At 33.0% G+C, this 13314-nt stretch overlaps 1 protein-coding gene across 2 annotated transcripts; it reads right to left on the bottom strand.

The window, feature by feature from the left end:
- Nucleotides 1-5135: 5135 nt before the first annotated feature.
- LOC104237091 (laccase-4-like) lies at nt 5136-10048 on the bottom strand. 2 transcript variants are annotated; one of them, XM_009791171.2, is made up of 6 exons: nt 9872-10048; nt 7783-7934; nt 7449-7693; nt 6960-7088; nt 5751-6674; nt 5136-5481 (listed from the first exon to the last, which is right to left on the bottom strand). In XM_009791171.2, exons 1-6 carry the CDS (start codon nt 9962-9964, stop codon nt 5351-5353), a joined length of 1674 nt encoding a protein of 557 aa, XP_009789473.1. In that variant the 5' UTR covers nt 9965-10048; the 3' UTR covers nt 5136-5350. The 2 variants fall into 2 exon arrangements, with proteins under 2 accessions (XP_009789473.1, XP_009789474.1); XM_009791172.2 differs by lacking the exon at nt 9872-10048 and adding an exon at nt 8310-8731.
- Nucleotides 10049-13314: the final 3266 nt, after the last annotated feature.

Here is a 13314-nt window from a genome sequence, read left to right as displayed (position 1 = left end):
TTTTGAATTATTGAAATTAGAAATTATTAGTGGGGCTAGGAAAAAGAAGTATAGCGCCACTATACCTGTCGCTATACATTAATGATGTATATATAGTGCCAGGTATTGTGGCGCTATACCTGGGCGTGTCAGATTTTACAGTATAGCGCCACAATACCTGGCGCTATACATTAACAGTATCGTTACTGTTACTGTATAGCGCCAGGTATTATGGCGCTATATATAAAAATGTAATTTTTTTTACCACCTATTTGTGTACTTTGAGTCCAAAAGAACCACATTTTGGTTCCGGATTCACTAATACAATGTCCTTTTGAATATTCATTCCTCATTATTTTGGGGTCCTTTTGTTATGGAATTAGCATACTAATTTTCACTCAGACCTCTCTATAACAGTATCCCTATATAATAATATTTCACTATAAAAGTTAAACTTTTTCGGAACCAAATTTCATGTTAAGTTATAATATATGTTCTCTATAACAACATTTCACTATAACATCCGGAAAAAATAAAATTGTTATAGAAAGGTTGAACTGTATTGGAAATTGTATTATTTTATATATTAGGTTATGAGTATTAACTACTAGTATATATTTTATACTAAAAATTTAAGTATTAACTAGCCAATATTGGATGTGGGTTAACAATTACAGAATTAAAATATTAATCTATGGATAACCCTCTTTCAAACTAAATGACCCTTTAGTGCTCTAAGTTATATACACCGATTATAAAAGAAAGAATTACAAGAAAATACACGTGACTTCACACCATAATAAAAAATAGTTCATGTTTTTAAGTTTTACCCCACCTAACTCATATTGTACTTTGAAAGCAGTTGCAGATTCAAAATTTGTGTTTTTACAATCATTGCTTCTAAAAGCTATGGAGTTAATTCTTTGTTCTCACAACTATTGCTTTCACTCTCTCTTCTTCTCACATCTTCTACATATGCTTCCAGGGGTTGTGTATTTTTTGCTTCTCCTCTTGTGTCACCTGCTAGTAATGTAAGAAAATTGAAAAGTAGATGTCCACCATTGAACACCATTCAAAGGTTTGCTTTTGAAAATATTTTTTTTTTGAATTTATTAGTTATTTGGATTGGATGTTGTTCTAATTCATTGAAAATATCAAAAGGAATTCAAAATTTAAATTTGAAGTGATTTGGAGTAGATTTGAGCAAGATTTAAGTTAAATTTTAGAAAAGACGCAAGAAAGAAGACGAAGTCAGTTTTTTGTATAATTATGTATAACCTTGTATAATAGTGCATATGAGTGTAGAAACATACCTTATACACTATTATACACTTTTATACACCTTTATACAAGCGTCTGTAGACGAACTTCTTCCACGATTTTCAGTTGCAATTCTTGTTCAAAACCAGTCCAAATCTCCATTAAATGACTTCAAATTTTATATACAACCTCCTTATACTATTTCTAACAAGTCTAGATAATACCCACTCCAAATTTCTCACAAAATCAAATTCGGAATTTAAACCCACATATTTAAGCTTGTTAAAAATCTAATTTTCACCACCCAAATGAATTTGGTTTGTTGAATTAATATTTGAGTCACAGTTACTGATTCGAAAATTAATTTAAAAGTTTGAGGAATCTTTTTTAAAAATTAAATAGTAATTTTGAGAACCTATTGGAGTTGGATGTTGAATCTTAGCCATTTTTAGGCTAGTTGGTTGTAAATTGAAATATGAGCTATAAAATTGAAAAGTATGGAGCCCAATTGTTCTAATGTGAAATTTTCCCATTATAAAATTGGTTATATCAAGTATGAGACTTAACATGAAGAGTTATATATTATCGTTAGTCAATTTAACTTCATAATGTATAAAATTACATTATGAATGCACCAAACATAACTCTTTATTCTTTTTATTCTATCACTATACATAAACATGGGGACAAAATTATGTATGTATATCGTATTCTCAAGAATTAGTTGTATGAATAATGAATAAATCTTCTGTCTTGAGTCTGTTGGAATTTGGAATTTGTTTTAGATTGTGTAAATCAACCATTATTAGATAAATAGTTCATTGCTAAATAATTGATTAAAATAAGCAATTTCTTCGAAGGGGTAAATGGTCATTAATTCAACAAAAACGTACTTAATAAAAACAAAGCAAGAATTTGGAGTTAAAATAGCACGCTCGGATTGGTCATTCAAAAATAGTCAGCGTTTGTCAAGTCATTGAAAATTAGCCATTACTTTGCTGCAGCAGAGACCGGTCCAGCATAATATACTGGAGTTCGGTGCACCTGTGTATGAACTTCCAGCATATTATGTTGGACCGGTATACTTTACTGGCTCCAGTATAATATACTGGAGACTGGAGCACCGGTGCTCCAAATTCCAGTATATTATGCTGGAGTATTTTGCCGAATTTTGAACAGTGTTTTCGTTCAGATTTATCTTTACATAAAAATGACTAAATTTCGATTACTTTTGGAACCGTGACTATTTTTAAATGACCACTTGTAAATTTGGCTATTTTTAAATTTCTCCCCTTTTTTCCCCAAAACGGCAAAATATTTCTCTTAGAACTTAAGAAAACAAAAGTGCATTAAAGCATTGTACTCTTAGAAAGTCATGACACGTAGCTTATGCTTTGTCCATCTGCAAGTCCAATATCCATTTTAATAACAACATTAACCTAACACTTAAAAGTCATGCTTTTAACATGCAATCAAGTGGTTAGCCCTTAATTGGGCCAAGCAATGAAATGACCCATATCTTCACTTACAAGGCCCTACAAAATTGGACCAAATCTAAAGATTGACCCAAAATTGTGTTCATGGCAGCCTTATGGGCCAAGTGTGAGATGACAGTAAAATTTTCATGTGACATCCAGTTTTGCGTCACAAATTGAATTTGTATTCATTTTAAAAAAATTAATTAATACCTAATTTTTAAATAACTTCAGATACATATACTTTATCTTTTTCTTTACTGTTGTTTTCTTCTTCTTTGTGCTTAGAGTTTCTTCTTCTTAGTTGCAAAGTAGGTTTGTTAAATTTATTGTTGTTTTGATAAATTGATGATTAAAATTTGTTCTTTATGATATTTGAAAATTATGTTTCAAATTGAGCTCATTTGGAGTAGATTTGTGCATTGAATCGTGTATTATATTGTTGAAATTAAAAGAATTAGTTTAAGTTATGCAAAATACCTTTTCACCCTCCTAAACTTGTCATGAATTATTAGTTACAACTTTAACTATTTGTGATCTTAATTACCCCCCTCAACTAGGAGAGTCATTACCCCCCTGAATGCTGATGTGGCAAATTGTATGGGTGCACTCGCCTGCCACGTGAATCTTTTTGTATATGTGGCATTTTTTTGAAAAATAAAATATGTTTTTACCTTTTTAAGTATGTTACTTTTTTAGATAATTTTCTTCAAATATAATTTATAATAAAAACTTGGATAGAACTACATTATTTAGGCAATTTTTTTTATTTGGCTAAAAATAATAAAGTTTTAGAGCAATAAGTATCTTTTTATTTCTTCTTTTGATGCAATGACTGTTTATTTCAACTGTGTATTTTTACTTTTTCAGGTAAAATATGTAAAAAACATATTTTTAGAGCACCATAATTTAGAGCAATATAAAAAATTATAGCCAAAATAATTAATTTCAAACTATGTATTTTTATAACTTTTTAGATGCCTTGATTATTTATTTCAATTGTATAAATCTTTACTTTCAGGTCAAATTCAAAAAAAAGATTAACTAAAACTTTATTATTTTTAGCCAAATAAAAAAATCTAGCCTAATAATGTAGTTCTATCCAAGTTTTATTATAAATTGTATTCGAAAAAAATTATCTAAAAAAATAACATACTTAAAAGGTAAAAATATATTTAATTTTTCAAAAAAAATGCCACATATACAAAAAAATCCACGTGGCAGGCGAGTGCATCCACACAATTTGTCACATCAGCGTCCAGGGGGGTAATGGGGGTAATGGGTCTCAAAAGGCCTAGTTAAGAGGGGTAATTAAGACCACGAATAGTTTAAGGCTGTAACTAATAATCCGTGATAAGTTTAGGGGGGTCGTAAGATATTTTGCCTTTAAGTTTCAAAACTTAAGATTCGAAATCTAAAGTTGCATTCAATAAATTGAACTACTTAATATTCGAATTTTTGAAGTTACATTTCAAAGATAGAATAACTTCAGATTTGATTTCTGAATTTATATTGAAGAGATTGAACTACTTCAAATTCGAATTTCTGAAGTTTCATTTAAAAGATAGAAGAATTTCAGATTTGATTTCTGAAATGCATTGAAGATATTGAACTACTTCAGATCCGAGTGGGTACACTTTGCCCAATTTTGTGCAATACAGATATAACTTTAACGATGACCACAAAAGTAGGTAAATATGAAAATATTCATAAAATTTTCATATGGCGCGCAATTTTATGTCACCCATTGAATTTGTACCCATTTTTAAAAAAAAGTTTAATTGATACCCAATATTTGCATAACTTCAGATACATACACTTTCCGCTTCTTCTTTACTGTTATTTTCTTCTTTGTGCTTAGAGTTTCTTCTTCTTAGTTGCAAATGAGTTTGTTAATTTTGTTGGTGTTTTGATAATTGAGATTTGTTCTTTGTGATATTTGAAAGTTATATTTCAAATTCGAGCTTATTTGGAGTAGATTTGGAAATTGAATCGTGTATTGGATTGTTAAAATTCGAAGAACCAATTTATGTTTTAGAACTTAAAATTCGAAATCTGAAGTTGCACTCAATAGATAGAACTACTTACGATTCGAATTTATGAAGTTTCATTTGAAAGAGGGAAGAACTTCAGATTTGATTTCTAAAATTGCATTAAAGAGATTGAACTACTTCAAATTCAAATTTCTGAAATTGTATTTGAAAGATAAAAGAACTTCTGATTTGATTTCTGAAGTTGTATTGAACATATTGAACTACTTCAGATCCGAGCGGCTACACTTAAAAATGGAGTTTTAACACATTTGGCTGCTCGACCACAATTAGAGAACCATAGTTTCATATTTCCTAAAAGTCCCATTTAGGTCCCCAAAAGAAAAGAAAAAAAGATAAAAAAGAATACCCAACGATTATGCAAGAAATGTACTACCATAGAACACATATCTCATTTATAATTTACAGCTTTTCTCACAAACATTATCATAAAATTACTTTCATACAAACTTGTCCCCTTTGATATTATAACCTTTTTTATTCTTGAAAAAGCAAACTGTTTACTCAAAGAACCTCTTTTTGCCTGCTCAAACAACTCATACCAGTGGATTACTCTGAATATATACACTTAAATGATAGGAAATCTTAACATGTTGGAAGATCTTTGGGAGGAGGTAAAAGAGATTCTTCAGGGCCATTTCCATTATCAACCACGAAAGCCATCTTCAGTCCCCATGTTGTGTGCACCTCCAAATGGCAATGGAGAAACCAAATCCCTATAAAAATCAACCCAAAGAAATAAAAATATTACAAAGTTGAAATCAGTTCAAACAACATAATTTTTAACTTTTAACCGTAAGATAATTTTCCCATAATTTGGTTATTTAAAGGATAACTATATGTGACAGTCCATAATAAGTGGAATTAGTAACTTGAAAAGTATGGCATGTAACTTGTTATAACATGTTAAAATACACAATACTGAAAAGGTCTTTTATACTATCAGTGTAAATAATGAAAAACCTTTATTTCCAGAAGATTTTACCAGGATTATTTGCCCTGAACCTGATAGCAACCCAACCACCAGAAGGGGCATTTATGGTGTTCCTCTCAACAGGGTCAACAAGGTTGAACTTTTTAGGGTCTTCCTCTGGATCAAAATTTCCTCTGCCTCTTCCAACCACAAAGAAATTGAAGCCATGTAAATGCATTGGGTGGTTCTCAGGGCTCAACAATCCTGTATCTTGCATTATTACTTGGACATTAGAATTATAAGCAAGTCTATATAGCCTAGTCCCTTCCATTGTCCTCAAGTTTTCTGGTGGAATCCCTGTGTAGTCAAATGTATATGCTGGATTTCCAGGGAAATCATCAGTAAACACACCACTTTTATTGAAGAAATGTGCATTAAGCAGTGACACACTTGGCATAACAAATGTGACATTATTGATAGCTGCCACAATTCGAAATCCTCTATAACATGATTCACAAGGGTTGAGTCCAAGACTAATGGTGAAAAAAAGGGAATGATCAATTGTCAGTGGGACTTTTGCTGGATATTTTCTTGAATTCAAGCTTCTGAGAGAGTCCATAAATTTAATTGCAATAGGGGTGGCATTTGTAGGTGGCGGCACGGTTAAAGTTGTTGTGGTGGAAGAAGTATTGGTGCCTACATATTGTAAAGTAGCAGTAGCAGTTCTGTTATTCACTAAGATAGGAGAATCCATGTATGGTGATGTTACCATTAAGTATTTTCCAGTTCCAAGATCAGCTGATAAAATGACATTTGTTGTCTGTCCTGGAGTTGTTAAAATGGTGTCAGCTTTAAAGGGCTTAACATAGGAAGCATCTACTTCAACCACAGTGAGCTTGTGGCCAGCAATCTTAAAGAAAAGTTCTTCATTCAGTGCAGCATTGACTATTCTCAGTAAGTACTTCTTGCCTGGCTCCACTAGGAAAGTGAATCCCTCTGTCGATCGTTGGAACAAAAAAAAGAGTTTAAGTTTTACGTACCAACTGATCTAAAAAAGTATTAACAATATTCAAGTCACTTATAAAGTAAATACATATAAATTTGTATGACAAGCATTTGCAGTTGACCTAGTAAATATGATAACTAACATGTTAAACTATTAATAGTGTTAAAAAGCAATATAGATAAATTTAATCCAAAATATATTAAAAATAGAAAAGGAAAGCACTAGTCCAAAATCTGAAGAATGCTAGAAAGGAAGAAAAATGCCATGAATTTTACCTTGTGATAAGCAGGTTGAGACAGGACCAGGAAGGCCATTGATGGTGTGAGCATCAGAAATATTAGGGGGCAAACCTAATTGTGTGGCTTCATCAACTACAGCTTCAACATCTGACTTCCACCATTCACCTGCCAATTGAGCCACCAAATTTGTGGATAGAAAAGGAAAAATAAAGTGGAAACAAGTTAGTTGAACCCTTCTGTCAATTAGGCCTTATTCTTATCTCAATTGTGTGAAAAAAAAGAAATGAATCTCACATAGTTAATCGACGATTCTATGTACCCTGCTATATATGCCGATTCTAGTAAAATTTAAAGGACAAATTCGTTGTCTATTTGGGATTCTAAAGAAAGATACTGTATACACCAAATACACATGTGATGCTGCTAGTATATTTCATCTAGGCTACTCAGCTAGTATATTTCAACTAGGCTAGGCTACTCATTTTCATAAATAAAAAAAATGGTATGACAATGACAAAACATTACCTAAAATGATTAGAATTTCCTTTTGGGGGTTGGGGAATGGGTAGGGCAAAGCAAGCTTAGGGAGAATGACAATAGCACCATGGACAGTTGCCCTGAGCCAGAGAATGTGCGCATGCCAAAATAGTGTTCCTCTCTGATCTGTGACTGTAAAATTGTAGACATAGCTTTTCCCTGGCTGTATCGGACATTGTGTTATGTAAGCCGGCCCATCAGCCCACCCTGTCCTTATTTGTTTGACACCGTGCCTGTTCATCATTTTGAAAAAAAAAAAATCACATAGAAAAAGAAAAGAACAAAAAATGTAGGATAGAAAGTTTTGTAATAGAGAACTAACCAGTGGATGGTGAGATTATAATGAACTTGGTTAACGACCTTGATAAGTAGGGTATCATCTTCCCTGGCATAGATAGTTGGACCAGGAAATTTGCCATTCACTGTTACAGTAGCCTTAGTTGAGCATAATCTTGTTATATTTTTCATCACCACCTGCATTACAAAATCTCAGCAATCGGAGTTTAATTTTGGTGCACTGATGGAACTGTCGCTAAACCATAGCTATATCTCTATAGCAACCATTTTGAACATGGTTGCTCTAGTTCTATTGGCATGCCGGCAGATGGAACGGTCGCTAAACCGTAGTTATATCTCTACGGCAACGGTTTACCTATCTGTTGCAACAGTTTTCCTTCCGTTGCCATAGGACCATTTTCCAGCAGTGCCGAGGTGACTGTTTAAAGTGAAGCTTGATATACTAACCTAAAAACTAGGATAAATAGCAAGCTATAATATGTTAAACAGTATAAAAATACTATATACTGTCAGTTTTTACGATTTAAATCCTTTTATGAAATGTATCTTTACCTTTCTTGAAGCATATATTTAGCTTGTTAGCCAAACTTCCACACCAGAGAAAGAAAAATAGAAGTATAAAAGATTTTAGTTATTCATACAGTCTTTAGCTAAATCAATTTTCAATTTAATCTTTTGAGTGTTGTGATGATCACTGATCCTTTTAAAAAAATTTTAATCTTTCCATTTCAGCAATTAATCAAATTATCACAAGGCCAACTGAAACATGATGTAGTTGACCATTCAAGTAATATATTTAACATTTTCATCTTGTAAGTAAATTATACTAAATAATTTGACATTATTATAAACCTAACCCGTTCTCCTTCTTTTATTCTGATTGAAACTCACACGTAAATATATATAGAGTATCAAAATGAGATTTTGCGAAGTGATAAAGTAGGCGTTTGGTCATAAGTTTTGAAAGTTTTTTTTCAAAAAAATAATAATTCAAATATGGGTTTGTTTATAGAGTTAATCTAGTTTTTAGGAGATTTTGAAAATCAAAACTTCAAAATCCAAATATAGCTTAAGACCATTTTGGGACTTTTTAGCTGAAAAAAGAACTTTTTAACATGTCAAAACTTGCCCCAAAATTCATGTCCAAACATATTTATAATTTCACATCAAACTTCACCCGAATCAGCCTTTAAAAAAAATAAATTAAAAATCTACGTCCAAACGGGTCCTTTATTGTAAAATGATAAGTACGACTACAATGTTAGACATGTTTGCTGCATATATACTTCATTGATTTGTAGGTTTATCTAGACATGCAGATAATTTGACAGCGGTTGATAGGGAAAAGAAGAGAATGATGCAAGACAGTGGCATCTATCCCCAAACGCAATTTAGACTTTATATTAATGTACCCAATCGCAAATACTTTAAAAAAAAATGGAGTACTATATTCTGCATCATTACATAATTACCAAATATTTTGGAAAATGACATTCCATCCATTAATCTGTCCATTTGTAGCCAAAACCTTTCTGTAGAATATTTGCGCATTACGGAAAATGACATTCCATCAGTTAATCTTGCATCAGAATTCACCTTTGTGTTTGACGCAAAATCAAAATGCACATGCATACTGCTTTATATTGACATATTCATAGATGTTTCAGGTAAAGTATGAGTTAAACTAAGAAAATAATGAATTAATAATAATGAAAAATGACGATAAGCTTCGCTTCATAAGTCAATGTATTCATTGAAATCTGTTCCTGCTAACTTTATGCATTACCTACCAATTAATTAGTACCATTTTTATATTTTAAAGACTATGAAAACCTTAATCCCAGACCCCCTCCTGATTTTGTAAGAGGATAACTGACCGTATAAACAAATTTTATACAATTGCGTCACGGAAAAAATAATTATAGGTAATTATCCATAATAACTGAAGTTAATAATATAAACAATAAGGCGGATAACCTGCTACAACATGTTAAATTATACTATTATTTAGTCTTGGTAAAAACTTATCTGCACCCGATTGCGCTTAAGTTTTTACCTTTTGTGCTTATGTACTTTGCAAAACTATTGATTGGTACACACAGAATGAAACTTACATTGAATTTATAATGACGGATATTGCCTCTGCATTCTACCAACACTGGCCAGGAGAGAGCCAACACCACCATAATTCTCAGCCATTCCGCCATTTCCCCCACAATCTTTTATCTCTTTATCTTATTTTCTTCTACTTAAGTGTATATATATTTAGTGAGCTAGAGAGGAAGTACAACAACCTATCTTATATAGAGTCTATGCAAGAATGTCATTTTTATAACTAGTTTGGTGGATAAACGAGATGCTTCAAGGGGAAGATCAGAACCTCATTTTTTGATTTACTGATTTCTTTCTTATAATTTACACAACCTTGTTACATGTATGGTAAACTCCTTTTTGAAGCGAAGCTTACATGGCTACATGCATATGCAATATTCAACTTTAACCCTTCATAAAAATTTAATATATCCCACTTTGAACTTGGGTTGGTCCAACAATATCTCTGGTTCAACTACAACAAAAGAACAAGTCCAAGTGTTCAACTTTGTTCATGTAAAAAAACTTAAGTAAAAAAGATGACATTTGCAAGAATTGAAACATCAGTACCAACTAAAGCTTATCTAATTGTTGCCTCTATTAAATTAATACTAATAAAACTCGGCATTAGTAATAGATAGCTTTCTTTTCTACATGGTTTAGAGCACAAAAAAAGGTTTAGAGTCAGAGGTCTTGACCATTAATTAATAAAAACTTTTCTGATTAGTAAGACCATAGTACAATTTTCTCATGTATTATTGAAATCATGAGCTGTATGTTGGTTGTATTGTTTTGTTAAAAAACAGATGTAGGTGAGAGTTGCGTTTTTCCAAAAGAGTTTGAAGAGTTCTTTCTTATATGTGGAAGCAAGAAGTGAGAACGTAGCTTGTAGTTAGAGAGTTATTATCATGGAGCCTGCTGTCACGAATTAAGCAAAAGATTTTGGTAAAAGCTCATTCCTCCTATGAATAATTGAATCTGGTCATAAAATTCTGAAAATTTTGGCTTTAGAAACTTTTAGCTCAGTTAAATCTAGTCATAAAATTCTTTTTAGTATAATTCAATTTGGACTGCTTCAAAACGAGAATTCGTGATAATGTCAATTTTTCTTTTAATGTTTATTAGTCCCTTTCCAAGGGATTAAAGGAACTATATATAATTCCAACTCTATGTAAACCAGAAGGTGTGTTAATTGATGCATGTTATGTACGTTTATTGTCATTTTTCAAGTCAATAAACAATTAAACTGCAATGAAGTTCCATATGTCAATTTATGTCGACGCTATAACAATTAATTTTCAACATTAGTAAATCTTCTAGAGACTAATAATTATTGAGGAGATTGCAATTTCATCTTATACCACTTAAGTGCTCAGAGCATACTCTCGGTCGATTGATATTTGGCCAAAAACTCATGTTTTTATATATGAAGTGCCTTATATTTTTGCCATATTAATTTTAACGTGTTATGGGACGACTCGAGCTTAATTACAATGCTTATATATGTAGCAGTCAATCGGTAGTGATTTCGAAAGGATGTGCGCGATTTGAACCCAAAATGGAAGTATTTTGAGGGACTATGAGTTTGGCGACCAGAACGGCGCAAGACACTAACTATGTAACTATCCCGACCGGTCGTTTTGAGTGTTTTAGCCTCGATCCCTTATTTATTATCTCCTCTGTATTGTACTGTGGTTATGTGACTTGCCGGGGTGTTTGGTTTTGGTTTCGGGTGAGTTTCGAAGTGAAATGGGACACATAGTCCCTAAGTTGGAGGTTTAAGTCATAGGAGTTGACCGTAGTTTAACTTGTGTGAAGATAACTCCGTAATGGAGTTTTGATGATTCCAATAGCTTCATATGTTGTTTGGCCTTAGGAGCGTGTCCGGATGTTGATTTGGAGGTCCGTAGGTCGTTTCGGCGTGAATTGGCGAATGTTAGAAAATGGAATATTTTGGAAAGTTTGACCGGGAGTTGACTTTATTGATATCAGGGTCATATCCCGATTCCGTAAGTTGAAATAGGTCCGCAATATTATTTATGACTTGTGTGCAAACTTGAGGTCAATCAGAATTATTTTGGTAATCGTCGTTGGTTTCGGAATTCGAAAGTTCATAATTGCTTAGGCTTGAATTTGGGTTGCGATTCATAGAATTTATGTTGATTGATGTGATTTTTGGCCTCGAGTAGGTCCGTTTTGTATTTTGAAACTAGTTGGTATATTCGAACGGGATCCCGGGGGCCTCGGGTGTGATTCGGATCGAATCCGAAACAATTTGGACTTGTAGAATTTGTTAAAGATTTGCAGCTTCTGGTGTCTTTGCACCTGCGGAGGGAATGATCGCAGGTGCGAGCATTTGGTCGCAAATGCGGAGTTGGTCATGCCCAGCCGGGGTCGCAGGAGCGGGAAATGTTCCATAGAAGCGACTTCGCTTCTGTCATGGAGATGAGCATAGGAGCGACAGTGGTCGCAGGTGCGACGCTTTCGCCGCAGGTGCTCATGCGCAGATGTGAGCTATTTTTCACATAAGCGAATTCCTTGAACTTAAGTGAAATTCGCAGCTGCGATGGTTTTTCCGCAGGTGCGGCCCAAAGGTCGCAGGTGCGGAAGTCACTAGGTAGAAAATGGGAGATTCAAGGGTTTTGATTCATAATTCATTTTTGGATTTAGGGAGCTCGGTGGGAGGCGATGTTTCGAAGGTTTTTCAGACAGAACGTTGGGGTATGAAATTCTCACTCGTTTTTGGTTAATTTGCAAGAATTTATTGTTAATTTTCACATTTAATTAGAGTATTGGAGTTGAAAATTGGGAAAAAATGGTAGAAACTCCTTAGGCTAATTTTTTGAGTTTTGAAAGGCGAATTGAGGTCAGATTTGAGTAATTCTTGTATGGTTGGACTCGATAACGAATGAGTGTTCGTATTTTATAATTTTGATCGGGTTCCGAGATGCGGGCCCGGGTTGACTTTTTGGGTCGATTTTTTAATTATTTGCAAAAATCATAATTTCATTGTTTGAATTAGTTTCCTATAGTTTTATTTATAGTATGAAATTATTTGGCTAGGTTCGAGCCGCTCGGAGTTGAAAAATCGAGGGAAAGGTCTTCTAGTTGATTGATTTAGCGAGATTTGAGGTAAGTGACTTGCCTAACCTTATGTGGGGGAGTTACCCCTTAGGATTTGGTGTTGTTATAATAATTGTGATATGTAAAAGCCGTGTACGCAAGGTGATGAGTGTGTACACAGGCTAAATGTAGAAATTTCTGATTTTAGTTATGGAGATCCCTTCCATGCCCTAATTGAGTTGCCTTAACATGTTATAGTCACCATTTTAGTCTAATTTCACATGTTTACTTGTCATATCTCTTACTTGCTAATTGCTTACATGTTTAGTTGAAGTTCTTGTTTCCTTTATTCCGTATTCATTATTTAACTATTGAATTATTTACGTGAAATTGCTATTCTTGG

Source organism: Nicotiana sylvestris, chromosome 6, assembly GCF_000393655.2.
Source record: "Nicotiana sylvestris chromosome 6, ASM39365v2, whole genome shotgun sequence".
Taxonomy (NCBI): Eukaryota; Viridiplantae; Streptophyta; class Magnoliopsida; order Solanales; family Solanaceae; genus Nicotiana; species Nicotiana sylvestris.
Note: the sequence above shows the minus strand (reverse complement) of the source record. Positions and strands in the feature narration are given on the sequence as shown.

Excerpts from the sequence above, each read along its gene's own strand:
- LOC104237091 (XM_009791171.2), bottom strand. The coding sequence starts at position 9,964 with ATGGCGGAATGGCTGAGAATTATGGTGGTGTTGGCTCTCTCCTGGCCA. Across the intron at positions 7,935-9,871 it reads TCCGTCATTATAAATTCAAT|GTGGTGATGAAAAATATAAC; the intron begins GTAAGTTTCATT and ends TTTGTAATGCAG. Across the intron at positions 6,675-6,959 it reads CTCAACCTGCTTATCACAAG|AGGGATTCACTTTCCTAGTG; the intron begins GTAAAATTCATG and ends AACGATCGACAG.